The sequence below is a fragment of the Solanum stenotomum genome, chromosome 7, assembly GCF_019186545.1.
Source record: "Solanum stenotomum isolate F172 chromosome 7, ASM1918654v1, whole genome shotgun sequence".
NCBI lineage: Eukaryota > Viridiplantae > Streptophyta > Magnoliopsida > Solanales > Solanaceae > Solanum > Solanum stenotomum.
In genome coordinates this window covers 51,937,551-51,957,174 of record NC_064288.1, presented here as the reverse complement: position 1 = coordinate 51,957,174, position 19,624 = coordinate 51,937,551, and the positions used below count along the sequence as shown (strand labels likewise).

General features: G+C 33.8%; 2 protein-coding genes across 2 annotated transcripts in view; both read right to left on the bottom strand.

The window, feature by feature from the left end:
- LOC125870018 (disease resistance protein RPV1-like) overlaps positions 1-11,133 on the bottom strand; it is a 16,289-nt gene extending 5,156 nt beyond the window's left edge. The window contains exons 1-3 of the mRNA XM_049550388.1: positions 10,579-11,133; positions 7,889-8,993; positions 7,448-7,536 (exon numbers count right to left, since the gene is read on the bottom strand). Coding sequence (XP_049406345.1) covers positions 7,448-7,536; positions 7,889-8,993; positions 10,579-11,090 — 1,706 coding nt within the window. The 5' untranslated portion in view covers positions 11,091-11,133. The remainder of the gene's footprint in view (positions 1-7,447; positions 7,537-7,888; positions 8,994-10,578) is intronic.
- Positions 11,134-12,758: 1,625 nt separating this feature from the next.
- Positions 12,759-17,824, bottom strand: LOC125870017 (disease resistance protein RPV1-like). The gene is made up of 4 exons (XM_049550387.1): positions 17,433-17,824; positions 14,808-15,912; positions 13,656-13,934; positions 12,759-13,289 (listed from the first exon to the last, which is right to left on the bottom strand). Exons 1-4 carry the CDS (start codon positions 17,822-17,824, stop codon positions 12,759-12,761), a joined length of 2,307 nt encoding a protein of 768 aa, XP_049406344.1.
- Between the last annotated feature and the right edge of the window lie 1,800 nt (positions 17,825-19,624).

Below are 19,624 nucleotides of genomic sequence, written 5' to 3'. Positions count from 1 at the left end.
CCCCCCCCCCCCCCCCCCCCCCTCTAAAATCACTTGTTGGATATTCTGAGGTGTTTAAAGTCAGCTGTTTCAATTTATGTATCATATTTTCCTTTATTTTCTGTAACAGGAAGAATGACATGCTTCCTAATTTAGAAATAATTTTACTTTAACTTCTCCTTTTACATTTCATGGAGTGATTTATCTTCAATCAGATGTCTACGACTTATTTACTTGTTTAAGACAATAGTCTTTTTTTTCCCCACAAGTTGTAATTTTGATGTACATTGCATATGCTTTTTTTGGTATGGGGAGAGTGCTCTTCCTCATTTACTTTGATAGTCTAACCTCTATATATATTTGATATGTCTAACCTAGTTTCTGATTAACAACCTTTAGTAAGGTAAGGTTTGTCCCATTTAGCTGTACTTTTGAGTGTGATTAATATACACTAGAGGGGTTTATCGTCACCACAGGATGGTGAAAGCTCGGGTTGATGGATTATAATAAAAATAAAGTTTTGTGCGTAGTTAAAACACCATGACAAAATTAAGACAGAGGGAGTAATAAATTTGGTCAGAACTTCAGAGAAAGTGACTACTTCTTGGATAAATTTCACAGAAGGATCGTTATCATCTCCTTTATAATTTGCCACTAGTGGGTGCACAACTTGTCAATATTTTAGACCAAAAAAGTCTCTAGCTTTGACTATTTTTGATATTTAATAATGTCCGCTATGAAACGGTCCTTCTAGGCCACCTCAAGGCTTTTGGACCTCATGGTTTTGTCCACAAAGGTGGCTGGCTTTAACTCAAAAGACGCCTCAACATTTTCAAATGATGATTTGATTTATTTTAAATATTTTCAGTTGCAGATAAAAATGTTGTCATAGAATTGTACTTTTGCATGACCAAGTCAAGGTTCAAGTGGCTTCCTTCAGTACCCAAGAGTTGACATTGGGGTAAAAACTTATTCGCGCTCGATGATATATGTTTATTTACGGATAAATTGTTACTGTGATGGATCGACTCTTCGTCATATAATATGTTTCAATTTACTAAATGGATATGAACAACATAATTTCATTTCATCCATATTACTATCACAATGAATATTCTCCCCTAGTTTCACAGAGATGAAGTCAAAACATCAAACATCATTCTCAATTTCTTAACACATGATTAATAATATATATACCATGACAGAAATTAAGACAGAGGGAGTAATAAATTTGTCAGAACTTCAGAGAAAGTGACTACTTCTTGGATAAAATTCCACAAAAGGATCGTTATCATCTCCTTTATAATTTGCCACTAGTGGGTGCACAACTTGTCAATATTTTAGACCAAAAAAGTCTCTAGCTTTGACTAATTTTGATATTTAATAATGTCCGCTATGAAACGGTCCTTCTAGGCCACCTCAAGGCTTTTGGACCTCATGGTTTTGTCCACAAAGGTGGCTGGCTTTAACTCAAAAGACGCCTCAACATTTTCAAATGATGATTTGATTTATTTAAATATTTTCAGTTGCAGATAAAAATGTTGTCATAGAAGTGTACTTTTGCATGACCAAGTCAAGGTTCAAGTGGCTTCCTTCAGTACCCAAGAGTTGACATTGGGGTAAAAACTTATTCGCGCTCGATGATATATGTTTATTTACGGATAAATTGCTACTGTTATGGATCGACTCTTCGTCATATAATATGTTTCGATTTACTAAATGGATACGAACTACATTGTTGACACCCAATTTTGACCCTCCACAATATAAATTAATCATTTCGAGTTTCTTCAATTTTAAACGATTTAAAATAATTAGTTTTATAAAATTTCAAAAAAATAAATGATAATAATAATAATAATAGTAATAATTATAATATAGCTTGCAAGTTATTTTAACTAGTTTTGTCACATTTTATGATTGTTAGATATTAATATATGTTTTACATAATTATGTATATAATTATTTTATTTTATGATTATTCGAAAATGGTCTAAAAAAGATTTTAGTTTTAGTTAAATATTTGGTTAATTAGTTTAGTTATATAATAGTTTATATTTTTTTTTAGTTTATATTTGAGTTGATTATTTTATTTTGTTAAGATTAAGAAGCTCATTAATTAATTTATATTAATTTGTCCCATATAAATCTAGCCGAATTCTCTAAAATAACTCAATATGGCTAGATTATAAAATCCAAGTTGATTATAATTGTAATTCAATTGGCCACATTTTTGTCCCCAATTTTGGATCAATTTTTTCAGCCAAGACTTGACCCAAATTCCCTTCCAAATAATACATACAATATAAGCAGCCCAACGTTCCAATTCAAATTTCCAACAGCCCCATTCCATTCCCAGCCCACTCTTGATAACCGACCCGGCCCATTTATTTTTTCCCTTCACAAAAGAAACCCATTTAAACAAATACCCATCACACCATACGTACAAACAGTAACCGACCCCTGCTTTTTCTTCCTTCCAAACAACCGGCAAGCAACGTTCAAATCCCAACAAATCCGGAAGTCTCGTCCAATACCCTGCAACGCCCATACTCACCCCGTTCCCTCATCCTCTTTTGTAGAAAGCCCCATCCTTTCTACTGTTTCTGGGAAAAGGGGATTGGAAATTCAAATTTTTAAATCCGTTTTCCCCTCTAATCGAATGGACTTTCTCCTATAAAAATTCATCTTTGCTTTCGGTTTGGGGGGGGGGGGGNGGACGATTTTTTTTTGGGGAGTTGGAGTTTAAGTCGGTTTTGAACTTCTTGGCTCGCTATTAATATTAAATCTCGTGGTAGAAGAGTCCTTGTTCAACTTGTCGTGCCAGTCGCTGTCCCGAACAAGGTAATGCTTTCTCTTTTACAATATTCCTCTCGCCTTTTTTTTTCTGTTTCAAAGAAAATAATATTTTTCGATGTCGGAAAAGTCTTAGTATGTGGTTGTTCGTTGTTAGTTATCGTTGGTTTTGTTGATGTTGCCATGGGATATATTTGTTCTTATATAATTCCACTGTTCGGTCAAGTCAAAGCTTGTAAGTTTGCATCTAGTGTTGATGTTTCTCGGTTACTCTTTTGAGTTATGTTCGTTTTTCCTCTTCCCGAAGCTACTGCTTGATGTCATTGGGATTTGGGTCTGTATCGTCTTGTTTATACGACGATATTTAAGCGTTAGGTATGTTGCATTTGAGATTGTTACTGTTTAATGTTGTTATGCATATAGGCTTAAGTTTTTTTTTTAATCAAAATCAACTGATAAATTAATGCTAATATATATGGTGTAGTCGGATGCCTGTTCCAATGGCTCGGTTTTATCTATTTCTTAAAAGCCTATGTGGTCTTTGTGATCCGATTAAATTAAGTTTGTGCCTTCATGCTATTCAAATTTCAGTTGAAAATGGTTATATTTTAAATTTGAGTCCGTGAAAAATCTGAGTTTCTTGTTTTATTGATTTTCAAATCTCAGTTCTGTTGGAGTTTAATCTTTAAGATCATTCGAAATATGGCTTTTGTTTTCAAATCTCAATTCATGTTTAGTTGCTCTTTCCATTAATGCAAAGCCAAAACGTGATTTTATATGGATTTTCATATCCGATTGTGTTGCCATTAATTTTACCTTTTCTTCTGCTAAAAAATGAGATTCTCGTTTCAAGTTGCATATTGTCAACATACGGTCAACTATTTGATTAATAGTGATAACAAGTGGTTTGTCTTGTTCCAATGGTAGCATGCCTTGCTGATGATATATTCATTGTTTATTACTTTGTAGGATTAATTACTTATTAATTTTGGATGAATTCAAGCATAGTAAGTTGTACAATGTTTACTTTGATAGCTTGCTCACTTATGTAAACATGTGTGTATGACTCCTTAGTGTGATATACCTCGGCCCCCTTTTTCCTAATTAATGAAGTTAAAGTAATCTCTTATTATTTAAAGACAAGCCTTTAAGTGGAGTTTCTTGAATATGTCTTGATTGTTTTACTATATAATTTGCTCGATATAAGTCTCTTTGGTATTAGTTTATGTATGAGTCTTCTTGGTCCAATTATATAAGTCTTTGAGATGCACACTTATTCTCTAAGTCATTTGCTAGTATCCGGATTTAAAGTTAATCATGTGTCTTTTTTTTTGTTAAGTTACTAACTCTTGCTTTTTTGCCTTGAACCCCTTGTTGTCGAGTGAATCTATTGGACTTGACGAGAGGGAGTTGCTCGGATGGTAAGCACCCCTCACTTCCAACCCGAAGGTTGCGAGTTCGAGTCACCAAGGGAACAAAAGGGGTGGGAGCTCCTAGGGGAGGGTAAAAAAAAATAAAATCTATTGGACTTTGCTCTCTCCCCTTTGCATATCGATCGGGCCGTAAAGGCCCAAATCCACTTCCTCGCTTGAGCCACCCTCTATTCCGAGTTAAAGGCTGATGAACAGGTGTTGGGAAAGCCGCAAGGCTGGAAATTGAATTCTTAGGTCCCAAAGGCCTCAAAAAGGGTTGTATACGAGATGTATACATTATATATATTCAATATACATCAATATACAGGTCAAAAACGCAGGAATACAGGGCTGATGCGAAATACATGTGTTTGGAAGCAAGATATACATGAAAAGGGCTGATATACATTCCGATATACACTGATATACATCTAGTGTATACAAAAACGGGATTGGTTTAAAGACCAAAATTCCAGCGAAATTGGCCCAAAGGAGGCCCAAATTCATTTCCTCCTTACTCTTTAATTATTTAATTACGATTATTTATTGTTTGTTGTTTAACTCTAACTTTATAATTTTTAATTAACTTAATTAGATTCCCCAAAAGATAAGTTATTTTCTTTGTGTTGGTTAACTTTTAATATTTATTTTATTTTATTAATCAAATATGTTGATCAAATTATTTCTTTTATTCTTAAGGTATATGTTTTAACGCCTCTTCACTTATTCATATTATACTCATTCTAAAATTATTATTTTTAGTTAAAATATTTTTCTTAAGTAAACTTTAAAAATGTTAGTCAAAACTTTTTCAATTAAATAAAAAAAAATATATATAAAGTATATACTTAGTCTTTTCCTCAAAAAGGTTAGCCAATTAATTAAAAAATGATTTTTATGCCTTAATTTATTAAATTGGTTTANAAGTTGCGATTTTTATGAAAAGTTGTGACTTTTATGAAAGGTGGTGATCTTTCCGAAAGAATATGACTTTTCAAAGGTTTGTGACCTTTCCGGTAAGGCACAATAAGAACATTTTCACGCTACCCTCTGTTTTCTATAAATTGAGGGATTTCCTCTCATTTTAAAAGAACCAATTTCTGAACTTCTTCAATCTAGTACTCTAAGTGTACTTTACTGCCGTTGAGTGGCTCGCTGACACCAGCGTTTTGGGTATCAATACACTGGTGATTGAGATCATTCTATCCTGGGAGGACATATTCCAAATCAAACCTCGAATACTAGAGGGGAATAATTTCCTTAAGGGGACACTGCGCATTCAGTGGGCTTGATCTTCTTTCTGTTTTTTCAGATTTTGTATCTTAGAAATATAAGATGAACAACAGCACCTTCAGAAACAACTTATCGGACTTATCATTGAAATTGTAGCATTTTGGATCAAGTCTCATTTTTTTCATACTCAGTGAAAATCACAATTTTTTTTTTGTTTATTTCCTTTATGAACTTGGTTCTACGATGTATATGAAAGGACCATTTTTTTTTTACTTCCGATAACCATGGTGTTTGAGCTAGTTTGTGTGCACCTTGATGAGTAGTAGAAAACACTAAGGAGGCGTAATTGTAGTTGTTGAAGTAGAGAACAGCAGGAGACTTAACTTCTACCGTTAGAGATTTTTGACCATTTGAGTAGTAGGATACAGTAAGATGCGGTTATGGGAAGAACTTCAAGTTTAAGAGATTTTGAACTTTGACCTTGAAGATTTTCCCACGGGGGCAAGCTGCATCAAAAGTTAAAGACTACTCATTTTCAAGGTGTGTATTTTCTTGCCAGAATTGTCATCGACTACGACATTGCAAAATAGATCTCGCCAATCAGCCGTATTCCGTCGACTATGGTCATATGCTTCCTGCAAAATCTGGCGAAAGTTCGCGTGATTTACATGGAAAGGTGTGCCGATGATGTTGTGAAATGAAGATGTCCCATCACCAGCTTCTGAAAGACGAAGGCCGCTGAATATGACTTTCTGAATGTGCTGATCATCAGTGCCATTATTAAGATTATATGACATAACATGTCCTACTCCAGCAATGGATGATTTTCTCCACAAGGGTATCAACCACCTTTCCTCAAAATTACTCCGAGGATCTCGAAACTGGAGTTTTGGCAATGTTCTTTCTGCTGTTGCATAGACTGGATGGACGCCACACTTTGTCACTTTTAACCCTATGAATCCCTGCTCTCTGATACTGAACGAAAATGTAATTTGTTCTCCACCTTCTAAAGCAGGACAAAAGTAATCTCGTGGTATGAAGCTCACCCAAGAACGTTTGTCAGCGGTTATAGTAATATTGGGGAAGGAAAGGACCCATGTAACTTTATTGGTCTGATCACCGACCTCTAGGACAGGACCATATTGAAAATCTTCATAGTGTATGGACTCGTAGATAGACCAAAGGATCATTCCCTGGAAGTTATGTTCTATGTTTGGTGGCATTGTTAAGGTTATATTAGATCCTATGTTTCGGTTGCTGAACCATTCTGGAACCTCGCTACCTGCAATATAGTAGCTGCTTGGATAAGGAAGATCTTTATCACATTCTCCCGTCTGCATAAAATAAAAATAAATGGTGTGAATTGCACTTAATTATAATAGTACAAAGATGAGATGAATAGAGGAACTAACTAACCAGCTGGAAGAAACTTTCATCAAAGAAACGTCTTGCCAGCTTGCTACTGCTCTCTATGCGAACATATTCAACATTTTCGATAGTTTCCATGCCCTTAATCTCGGACAATCTGTCGCAATTAGATACATAGAGCTGTGGCAGTATCCTGTAATTGGACATGTCTAGACTTTCAATGGATGAACAATCATTTGCATGGAGCACTTGCAGATTAGAAGGAAGTAGTGAGAGCATTTGAAGATTCTTGCAATTATCCAGGACAAGATGATGTAGCTCAGATAGGTCGCAAAAGAGGGATGATGGGAGACTATAAAAATCATTTCCTCCTAAATTCAGGTATTTCAAAGAGGTTAAACTCCCAAGATTGGTGGGAACATCTGCTTCTGAAAGCCTACAATCTTTGAGATTGAGCACCGTCAAGTGACTTAAACGGGAAAGGGAATGTGGCAACAACCTCTCTGGACACGATGAACTACTTCCTGCCCATGGTTAGATGAATATCAGTAGGTAAACATTTCAAAGGGAAATTTTGCCAACTTAGCCATCTTAGGTCCTCAAACAAATTTTTGAAGCTTCCAGTAAAATTCATTCCTTTTGCTTGAAATATTTTCAACCTATCCATTCTTGCAAAGGACTTTGTGTCAACAGTTAAATCTTTCACTTTGGGATGGATGGCGCTGATGCCTTCTATCAGATTGCTACCCTGTCATCATAACAGTGCAGGATACGTTGTTATTCTTCTATTTATTCAGTTATAATTGCTTATTTTGCTTTTCAAAGAGCTTAAAACATCATGTAATGACACTCTCTGTGTTTGGAAACGATTTAGCTTTAAACTTCTCGTTTTACCCTTACTGGAATGATTTCATAGTCACATAAATGTTATTAAATGTTTAAGACCACAGGTCTCAAGTCATTTTTTTCTAAAAATTCCTTGTGCACGGTCAAATATCATCATATAAATTGAAATGGAGAGAATTTCAATATATGCACACACATATTCTATACTCCAGATCTATGTAAGAGACAATGGAAGGAAAAAGGTTTTTTTTCACCTTGTTCTTTCGTAGCACATAATGAACATCTTCATGAAACCACAATCTAGAGCGCATATGAGGCTCCTTAGGTGACTCTTGACGAACAATTTCTCTAGCCATATCTCGAACTAAATCGTGCATCCACAAACGATTCTGTTCGATTTTGATTAAACATCTTCCGGTCAAGATTCCTTTCCCCAAGCTGAAAGAGCGACCACAACCGGTCAATATAAGACTAGCATAAAGTTCTTGGGCTTCAATGAAAAAGCACGCGATGTCACAGAAAATCTCCTTAGAGTTCTCATCAAGTGAGTCATAGCTTACTTTGAGTGCTTTGTGAATACTACTGTGATGAGCAAGATTTTTCAAGCTCTCGAGGGTACTTCTCCATGTTTGATCATCCTTTTTATGCAAAAGAGAGCCCAAAACTTCGAGTGCTAAAGGAACCCCTCCACCTAGACGTGCTATGTCTTTCACCAACTCATGATCCAAATTTTCGGGTACAGTAGTATCCTTGAAAGCATGAAAGCAAAAGAGTCGCCTGGAAGAGATATCATCCAACCTTGTTACCTTGTACTTATAGTCTACTCCAATATCATCTAGCAAATTCTCACTTCTTGTTGTTATAATTATTATGCTCCCCGAACCAAACCAGCTTCTCTCTTCCGCCAATGCTTTTATCTGGCTCATGTCATCGACATCATCCAAAACAATGAGGACCTTCCTCTGACCAAGTCTGTCTTGGATTAGGCATTTTCCCTTATCAACATTATATTGGACTTTAAAGTTCTCTCTTTTTAGAACCTCAGATAGAAGTTGTTCCTGTAGGTTGTGAAGCATGTTATTCTCCGAGCGCTCTCTTACATGAGCCACAAAGGAGAAACCTTCATACCTCCTGTGGATTTGATTGTAGACGGCTTTGGCAACAGTTGTTTTGCCTATGCCAGCCATCCCATAGATCCCAAACATGCAGACACCAGTTGATGAGTAGAACTTGCATAGAGAAATCACTCCTTCAGCATGAGAATTAGGCCCAATTACGAGTCCTGGAAGGTGCATGCATGTGGGGTTTACTAACTTTAAGACCTCTTCCACAAGTTTCTTGTTGAATTTTGCTTCATGCCTGGAAAATCAAACTCAAGACAAATTAGTCTAAAGTCTAACCAAGATGAGAAAAAGGTATTTATTTATCTTATATAAACTAGATTGTATTTGTCTATCTTACTTTCTAGGTCAATTTTCTATATTATAACAAAGCAAGCATGTCAAAATGCTAATTGTTGAACGACAGAAATATTCCTGAAATGTTGAACAACTTTTATACCCTTCGTAAACTATATTTTCCTTCAAAGAAGCAAAATACGTGCGGGATAAATTGTAATATTTAAAATATCAATCAATATTAACTACAACTTTAATTCAACTAAGCTAGATAAATTTGGTGAAGTATAATTCATTGTGGACTTAATTTGACGTTCTAATCACAAAAGGGGTTTTTTGGTATTTGGTTAGAGTTATGCAGGTATAGAAATGAAGGGATTAATTATGAGTGAATATATGTATTATTTTATGCAGGTATTAGTTATGCAATTATTAATTATTAATTATTCATTTATTAGTCATACATATATTAATTATTCCATCTTTTTGTCCTGCATAAAATATTATATAGATTTCCTCATAACTTATGCATGTATTAGTTATGCGGGTTTCTAAATTGTCAACAAACAGCGTATTAATTTTATACATGAATAGGTTATTTCCTATCTATCAACCAAACATTGTATTTATGAAAATTAATATATGTATAACTTGTTTCTTATCTCGCTACCAAACGACCCCTACGTTAACTTTTACTAATACATAATGAGGTATTATAGTAGAGAGGGATTACTTGGAAAGAGGTAAATTAGGATTGGGAATAAAATTAGATATGCCTCCTAGACCATTACAATTTCACATTGGATAATAATATAAAAGAACTATGAAATCCATTGGATGATTTTTTTATTCCACAGAAAAGGGGTATCTTGTGTTCCAATAGAAGCAAAAGTGATGTGGATTATTCAAGTGTCAAAGTCGATTTGCTTTATAAAAAGAAGATAAGAGGACCGCTATTTTGGTTCAGAAGAGAAAGTTTTCTCAGGAACACTATAATCAACTATAAATTTGATATCCGAATTGTGTCAGCATGATAACTCTTGAGTTACATTCACACTATATGTTTGTTGTATTGTTTTTCTATTCATACAGGTTTAGTCTTCTGTTTCTTTTTTATGGTGTCTGATTATCCATCACAGAAGTGAATTGGTAATGTTTTCCTTTTCTTTTCACTTAGAGAATATTTCGTATGAGTATAGTGATAACTGATAATGTTCTATATGTTCTTTTTTTCTTAATGTTGTATTGTGTTAAAAGTTTACTATCTTTAGATATAAAATTTATAGTAATTGTAGGGGTGTGAAATAGAGACGTTTTTTTTTTATGACTGTGGTGTCCAGGCTAGCTTTCGTTCACCTCGACTAATTCCATGGGATATCTGCCACCTGCCACCTGCCACCAGCAACAGGTACCATGTGACGGAGACTAGTTCTACTTGCTATCGGCTGTCTGTAGTTCACTTTTAGGTGACTAGATAGTTTTTAAAGTTTCTTGTGAGCTACCAGTATAGAAAAGTTAAAAAGTCAAGTTTGAGGAAGTTAGAGTACCCGTCCTCGACGTTCTGCAAATCCCGTCCCGATAAATTTGCAGCTTCTTTGACAGCGGCTTTCCACCTTGCTACCTTCTCCTTCCCAAAACGTCTTTTGTGTTTAGCAAGTGCTTTACCAAATGTACCGGCTTGTCTACGTACCTCAGAAGGATTAACGTCGTAGAATATAGGAATAACTAGCTGACCATGCTGCTCTCTGCACTCTAGTATCTTCAAAAGCTCATCGAGACACCAGCTAGACGATGCATAATTTTTTGAGAAAATAACAATGGAGATCATGGAATCTTCTATAGCTTGAATCAGTTCAGATCTGATTTCTGTGCCTTTTCTGAGCTCCTCGTCGTCTCTAAATGTATTAACTCCAGCTTGCACCAAATTTGAATAGAGGTGGTCCGTAAAAGTTTTACGTGTGTCTTCCCCTCTAAAACTCAAAAACACATGATATTTATGGGATGAAGATGAAGGTGGAGGCATGGAGGATGAGGGAATTATAATACTATTAGAAGCCATAGACACAAATTTTAGTATTAGATGAAATTGAAGAAAGAGTTAATCTATGGTGAGTGGTGACCAAAGGAATCCACGACATGTCATCATATAGAGGCAGAGGCCTTCTATATACTTTCCTACGTACCTTAATTTCTATAAGAATTCCACAAATTATGTCTTGATAGCCATACAGCACTCGCCACGCAGGCTAGAGTGGCATATTTAGCTAACCTCCCCCCCCCCCTAAAATCACTTGTTGCACTTAAAAAGTTATTCCTTTACTATACTTGAAGAGCAGCTAGAATTCAATTCTAGTGATTTAATTTTATGTCCGTTCAAACATTATCAAAGAAGAATAATACGATTTCCTATCATAAGAAAAGATGGGAAAAAAGGAGCCGAATTTGGAAAAATATAAAAGTATGCTTTATTTTCACGAAAAGGAAATGAAAAAGGAGATTACAAGGTGGAAATCAAATTTTCACTAACACATTGAATTTTTAATTAGTCAACTAACTCAGCTATTAAAATGTTCAAATAAAAATAAATTATTCAAGAGGATTTTATAATATTAATAGCAACAAAAAAAACACACGTTCCTTAAGAAAACAACGTTAACAACATTGAAACACGACTCCTAGTTCAATCTATTCTCAATTTCTCATTAAGTTTTTTTCATTGGATCTTATCTATGTCACTGTCTCAGATTATTTTTCGTGTTTCTTTTTTACACGTTTCTCAAAAAAATTATTAATCAATAGATTTTTTTTTTTGATGATATATTTTACCCTCATTTGATTACTTAGAATATAATTTATCTTTATGAAATATTTTATTTAATTGAGGTGTTTATAGTCTTTAAGAACAATTATTACTAAGGATAATAGAAAAAGTTATTTAATTTTATTTTTAACTTCTAAAATAATAACAAATAATATGAGCCAATTAACTATTTTGAAATCACGATAAATAATTTGAGACAATATAAATCGTGTTTTTTTTAATTAAAGACTCTTGACTTTAAGATGTCGGTGTTGTTTTCCTCGTTTTGTTTGTATTTTAGACAATGAATATATGATTCACGATCGTGTAGTTTATTATGCATATATTGAATGGAAAAATGTGTCTCCTTTACTTTTTGTATCTTCCGATATAGAGGCAAGGTTAAAAATTTCATTAAGAGTGTTTAAGAATATTTTTAAGATTATAGTATATTGATATAGAAAGTGATATTTGACCTATATATATATCATCATTTTTCTTTATCACAACGAGTGCTTATTAACATTGATTTTCAAATAAAATGAAAAGTTTATTTCATAAACAAAATAAAATATTTTTTTATGATGACAGATCTATTATTAGTATGTGTGGACTCCTACATACTACACCTTTCGTACCTATTTACTTGTTATATTTTGATTTGAAAGAAAATAATGATTGATAATTTGATATAATAAATTTATCATTTTATCTTTATTAATTGATATGTTCCAAACATATTTATTTACTATATTTTTCAAAGACATTAATAAATTGAGGATATTATAGGAATGAAAAGAAAATTGTCCTTTCTTGATTTGTCAAAAATGATAAGTAAAAGGAGAAATTATATTAGAAAATATTTGACAAATAAATAGGAGGCGGAGGGAGTATTAGCTAGCGGTGCTATTACTTATAATATTACTCTTATAATTGCTTTGTTCTTTGAGTTCTTCGGTTATTATTTGTGGGGCTTTTTACACTCAGATTATCGTTGAGATTGAGCACCGTCAAGTGACTTAAACGGGAAAGGGAATGTGGCAACAACCTCTCTGGACACGATGAACTACTTCCTGCCCATGGTACATAAGATAAAATAGAAGTCAGCCAAGATTGAGCCTTTAAACTTCTGTTGCATCCTTGTAATGATAAGCTTCTTAGGTTTTTCAAGTGTCCCAAATCAGCAGGCAGTTGTTGTAGACCCGAGCAACCTGACATATTTAGATGTTGAAGTGATTCTAGCTTGCAAATGCTGCTTGGTAGATTCTTGAGGCTTACACAGTCTTCCAGATTTAAGTAAACAAGTTTCACCAAATATTTTATTGATGAATCAATCTCAACCAACTCGGAGCAACCTGTAAACAATATTGTCTCAAGACTTATCGCCCTTGAAAAATCAGGAGTTCGCTTTAGTCGTTGACAATGACTGAGATTTAGATATGCCAGGTTTTCCAGGGGCTGATACATAGAAACAATAATATATTCATTAGTATCTATAGTTCGCTTAATGTAAAATCTTATTATATCTAAACCTTGAAAAACTTAGAATAAGGTTTTTTTAGCAATAAACCTTGATGGTGGATTGCCAAACTTCCACGATGTTGCTATATTCATTAGTATCTATAGTTCGCTTAATGTAAAATCTTATTATATCTAAACCTTGAAAAACTTAGAATAAGGTTTTTTTAGCAATAAACCTTGATGGTGGATTGCCAAACTTCCACGATGTTGCTATATTCATTAGTATCTATAGTTCGCTTAATGTAAAATCTTATTATATCTAAACCTTGAAAAACTTAGAATAAGGTTTTTTTAGCAATAAACCTTGATGGTGGATTGCCAAACTTCCACGATGTTGCTATATTGCATGTCCAGAGCCACAAGTTTGGTTAGATGAATATCAGTAGGTAAACATTTCAAAGGGAAATTTTGCCAACTTAGCCATCTTAGGTCCTCAAACAAATTTTTGAAGCTTCCAGTAATATTCATTCCTTTTGCTTGAAATATTTTCAACCTATCCATTCTTGCAAAGGACTTTGTCTCGACAGTTAAATCTTTCACTTTGGGATGGATGGCGCTGATGCCTTCTATCAGATTGCTACCCTGTCATCATAACAGTGCAGGGTACATTGTTATTCTTCTATTTATTCAGTTATAATTGCTTATTTTACTTTTCAAAGAGCTTAAAACATCATGTAATGACACTCTCTGTGTTTGGAAACGATTTAGCTTTAAACTTCTCATTTTACCCTTACTGGAATGATTTCATAGTCACATAAATGTTATTAAATGTTTAAGACCACAAGTCTCAAGTCATATATGTATATATATATATATATATATTGTAGGAGATTTGAATCGAGAAGTAATTTTGATTATTTTTCGTAATAATATTGGATGTTTTTAATATGGATATTGCAAGTTTTTTATTTTAGAAAATTAGGTCGCAATCAAAAATTAATTATCATATTTTTTTGTTGAAAAAATAGGTTTTACTAGCGAATGGTTGTTGGAGCCTTAATCGCCACTAAAAATCACTGATAACATTTAGTGGCAATATTTTGGGAATTTGTGGCGACTTTGTCGCCACTAAAAGTCAAGTTTTTTTGTAGTGAATCTTAGTTGACAATGCTTAGGTGGAGGGATTAGTCCCATGTGGCTTGCCACGTCACTAAAAAATTGGGGTGTTAACTCTTGAGGGTATTTGTGGTTTCCTGGGATAACTGAGGGGATATTTTTGATCCCAAAATGTAATGGAGGGTATAAGTGGTCTATTTCGCATAGTTCAGGGGCAATTTTGATCCTTTTCCGTTAAATATTTAAGACCATAAGTCTCAAGTCCATTTTTTCTAAAAATTCCTTGTGCACAGTCAAATACCACCATATAAAATTGAAATGGAGAGAATATCAATTTTCTATACTCCAGATCAACTAACAAATGTAAGAGACAATGGAAGGAAAGAGGTTTTTTTTTACCTTGTTCTTTCGTAGCACATAATTAACATCTTCATGAAACCACAATCTAGAGCACATATGAGGCTCTTTAAGTGACTCTTGACGAACAATTTCTCTAGCCATATCTCGAACTAAATCGTGCATCCACAAACGATTCTGTTCGATTTTGATTAAACATCTTCCGGTCAAAATTCCTTTCCCCAAGCTGAAAGAGCGACCACAACCGGTCAATACAAGACTAGCAAAAAGTTCCTGGGCTTCAATGAAAAAGCATGCGATGTCAAGGAAAATCTCCTGAGAGTTCTCATCAAGTGAGTCATAGCTTACTTTGAGTGCTTTGTGAATACTGCTGTGATGAGCAAGATTTTTCAAGCTCTCGAGGGTACTTCTCCATGTTTGATCGTCCTTTTTATGCAAAAGAGAGCCCAAAACTTCGAGTGCTAAAGGAACCCCTCCACCTAGACGTGCTATGTCTTTCACCAACTCATGATCCAAATTTTCGGGTACATTAGTATTCTTATAAGCATGAAAGCAAAAGAGTCGCCTGGAAGAGAAATCATCCAACCTTGTTACCTCGTACTTATAGTCTACTCCAACATCATCTAGCAAATGCTCACTTCTTGTTGTTATAATTATTGTGCTCCCCGAACCAAACCAGCTTCTCTCTTCCGCCAATGCTTTTATCTGGCTCATGTCATCGACATCATCCAGAACAATGAGGACCTTCCTCTGACCAAGTCTGTCTTGGATTTGGCATTTTCCCTTATCAACATTATATTGGACTTTAAAGTTCTCTCTTTTTAGAACCTCAGATAGAAGTTGTTCCTGTAGATTGTGAAGCATGTTATTTTCCGAGCGCTCTCTTACGTGAGCCACAAAGGAGAAACCTTCATACCCCCTGTGGATTTGATTGTAAACGGCTTTGGCAACAGCTGTTTTACCAATGCCACCCATCCCATAGATCCCAAACATGCAGACACCAGTTGATGAGTAGAATTCACATAGAGAAATCACTCCCGCTGCATGAGAATTAGGCCCAATTACCAGTCCTGGAAGGTGTATGCATGTGGGGTTTACTAACTCTAATACCTGTTCCACAAGTTTCTTGTTGAATTCTGCTTCATGCCTGAAAACTCAAACTCAAGACAAATTACTCTAATATCTAACCAAGATGACACGAAGGTATTTACCTTACATAGACTAGATTGTCTGTCTTATTTTCTAGGTCAATTATCTATATTTTATAAAAATAAAAAAGTAAGCATGTCAAAATGCTAATTGTTTAACAACTTTTATACCCTTCATAAACTAATTTTTTTTCCATAAAAGAAGCAAAATAAGTGTTGGATAAATTGTACGTACCCTCTGTCTCATTTTATCTGACTTACTTTCTTTTTAGCTAGTCTAAAAAAAAGGACACACTTCTATATTAAATAACAATTTAACTTCAAAATGTTCACACAAATATCTTAACTTATTTTAGACCACAAGTTTCAAAAATCTTCTTTTCTTCCTTAAATTTCGTGTCAAATCAAACTAACTCATATAAAATGAGACGGATGGAGTAATATTTAAAATATCACTCAATATTAACTACAACTTTAATTCAGCAAAGCTAGATAAATTTGGTGAAATATAATTAGTTGTAGACTTAATTTGACGTTCTAATCACCAACTTACAACTCCCCTTGTCTCATTTTATATGACTTATTTTCCTTTTCAGTTGATAAATTCCATAAAGAATGACATATTTCTATTGTGAGAAATTAAAGAGTGAAAAAAGGGGAGTAGACTGACCGGGTAAAAAAGAAAGGAGTTAATCTCATTCTAACTTTTAGAATTTATCAATGAAAGTTATTGAATTTTATTTAATATTAATAAAATCACTCAACTTAGGTCTTTACATCAATAAAATCATTCAACCAAATTCATCATTAAAAATTTTAACATAGATAAAATAAATTATTTTTGTGGTATATACATAATTAAAATAATAAATAAATAATTCAAAATTACTATTACATTATATAAAATAATAAAAGATAAATTTATCAATTTCATTTGATAAATTGATACTGCTTCATTACTAGTACTTCATTACGAAATTTCAGTGACACACCTTAACTAAACTAAGGTTCTATTACCCGTCCCTCCCACCCAAACTCATTTTATTTGTAATTTTGTATACATTTTGGCGCAAGTGACACACTTTGTGACTCCACATAATTGAGATGCGTGGAAGATGCTTGGATGTCACGTAAGCCAAAAAATGTACAAAATTACAAAAAAATGTGTTCAGGGGTAATATGACCTTAGTTTAGTAAGGCGTGTCTCTGGGATTTTAGTCATAGTCTAGGGGTACTTTTGTCTTATCCCTAAAACCTCCTTCTACAATTTTAGTCATAGTATTTTTATATGATATGTTTTCATTACCCTTGTGATAGGTTAGTTTTATACTATTACTCCATATTAAGGGCAAGATATAATTCTGAATGTAGTCTAAATATAACATATTATCTACATAAAGAAACCAAAATCACATTTTAATTAATTGAAGCTTACATGTATTTATTCTTATACAACAATAATAATAGACCCACTGTAATCCCACAAGTGGGGTCTGAGGAGGGTAGTGTGTACACAGACCTTACCTCTATCTTGAAAAGGTAGAGAGATTGAAAAGCGGGATTTTGATGGCGCACATCTGATGGAGTCACATCATAGAAAACTGGAATCACTATCAGCTCCAATTCATTTTTACACTTTATGATGTGTGCAAGCTCCTCTAAGCACCATCTTGACGATGCATAGCTTTCTGAAAATATCACTATAGCAATTTTTGACTCTTTAATGACTTTTAAAAGTTCATCAGAAATTGATTTTCCCGTTTCTAATTGCTCATCATCTTTAAAAATGCAGATTCCACTTTGTTCCAAAGCCTTATGTAGATGACTCACAAAAGTTCTACGTGTGTCTTCTCCTCTAAAACTCAAAAAGACATCGTAGTTGCAAATTTTGGAAGAAGAAGCTTGAGACATTGTTGAATAATATTGCTAAAGACTAACTCTCAGCTTTAGGTATATGGTGAGAAAGCATATTTAATTTGTTCTGCTACTTGATAAAGAGAAATATTTGAAGCCTAACTGACAAAACTATTGTGAATGCAGAATAATGGGTAAACTTTCAATCATTTTCCTATCTGTCGTAAAATTGAACCCTACCTTTTTCATTATTGTGAGAAATTAAAGAGTGAAAAAAAAGGAGTAGACTGACCTGGTAAAAAAGAAAGGAGTTAATCGCATTCTAACTTTTAGAATTTATCGATGAAAGTTATTGAATTTTATTTAATATTAATAAAATCACTCAATTTAGGTCTTTACATCAATAAAATCACTCAATCAAATTCACCATTAAAAAAATTAACATAGACAAAATAAATTATTTTTGTGGTATATTCATAATTAAAATAATAAATAAATAATTCAAAATTACTATTACATTATATAAAATAATAAAAGATAAATTTATCAATTTCATTTGATAAATTGATACTGCTTCATTAATAGTACTTCATTACGAAATTTCAGTGACACACCTTAACTAAACTAAGGTTCTATTACCCCTCCCCCCCACCCAAACTCATTTTGTTTGTAATTTTGTATACATTTTGGCGTAAGTGACATACTCTGTGACTCCACGTAATTGAGGTACGTGGAAGATGCTTGGATGTCACATAAGCCAAAAAATGTACAAAATTACAAAAAAAAATGTGTTCAGGGGTAATATGACCTTAGTTTAATTAAGGCGTGTCTCTGAAATTTTAGTCATAGTCTAGGGATACTTTTGTCTTATCCTTAAAATAAATAATAGATAAATTTATCAATTTCATTTGATAAATTCCCACTGCTTCATTACTACTCCATTTGATGGATGATAATTTAATCAATTTCTTGTTTGTGTGAATCTCTCGTTTCATTTAAAAATAAAGTGAGGTTAATTCATATATTGTCACATCCCGAGCCTACACTCTGGGCGGGACTGGCACTCGAAAACCATTGTTGGCCCCAAGCGAACCCTTGGCCTGGCTTACTTACTCGGCGGAAGACAATATTCATACTTAATGGTCAATAACACTTAACTGAACTGAATCATAAGATAACTGAGAATGTTAAAAGCTAAACATTCAACTTGGCCAAAAGTGGCAACCCAAGTTTTAACAATAAGAAATGATACTGAAAAGAGTTGAAGGACTAACATATGACTGTCTATGAAGCCTCTAATAACAACTGAGATAGATGTTGGGACAGACCCCACAACATCCTAATGAACTAAACTAGAAAGCAATGAAATGGATCCTCCGGAAGGCAAGGAGGCTCACCAACACTCTGGACTGCTCACTGGATCAATGATGCGCCGAAAAGCCAATTTTAGTTACCTGTGTCTGTATCATAATATGATGTAGGCCAACTGACATCAGTACATTGAATGTACGAGTATGCGAGTTGGAATGCTAAAACAACATAGGCTAGAAAGAATCTGAGAGAAACTGAAGAACTTACCAGGCTCAACTCAACTCAACATGACTAAACTCATTTCAATATAAAGCAGATTAAAAGCAAGTGCAATATAAAGAAAAGTTATTTAAAAACATGATATAAACTCTGTGTGTATGCAAAGATATAAATAACTTTGAGATGTATTAAAAATAATACAATGAACTGATGTATATAAAAATATAATAACTTATGTGAAAGTTTCTCTAACCGACAACCATCACATAAGAGCTATTGTGATGATACAATAATCTACCTTACGCTGCCAGCATATCCTATACCTAG

Excerpts from the sequence above, each read along its gene's own strand:
- LOC125870017 (XM_049550387.1), bottom strand. The coding sequence starts at position 17,824 with ATGTCTCAAGCTTCTTCTTCCAAAATTTGCAACTACGATGTCTTTTTG. Across the intron at positions 15,913-17,432 it reads CTTTTCAAGATAGAGGTAAG|GCATGAAGCAGAATTCAACA; the intron begins GTCTGTGTACAC and ends TTGAGTTTTCAG. Across the intron at positions 13,290-13,655 it reads TTTGGCAATCCACCATCAAG|CCCCTGGAAAACCTGGCATA; the intron begins GTTTATTGCTAA and ends TCTATGTATCAG.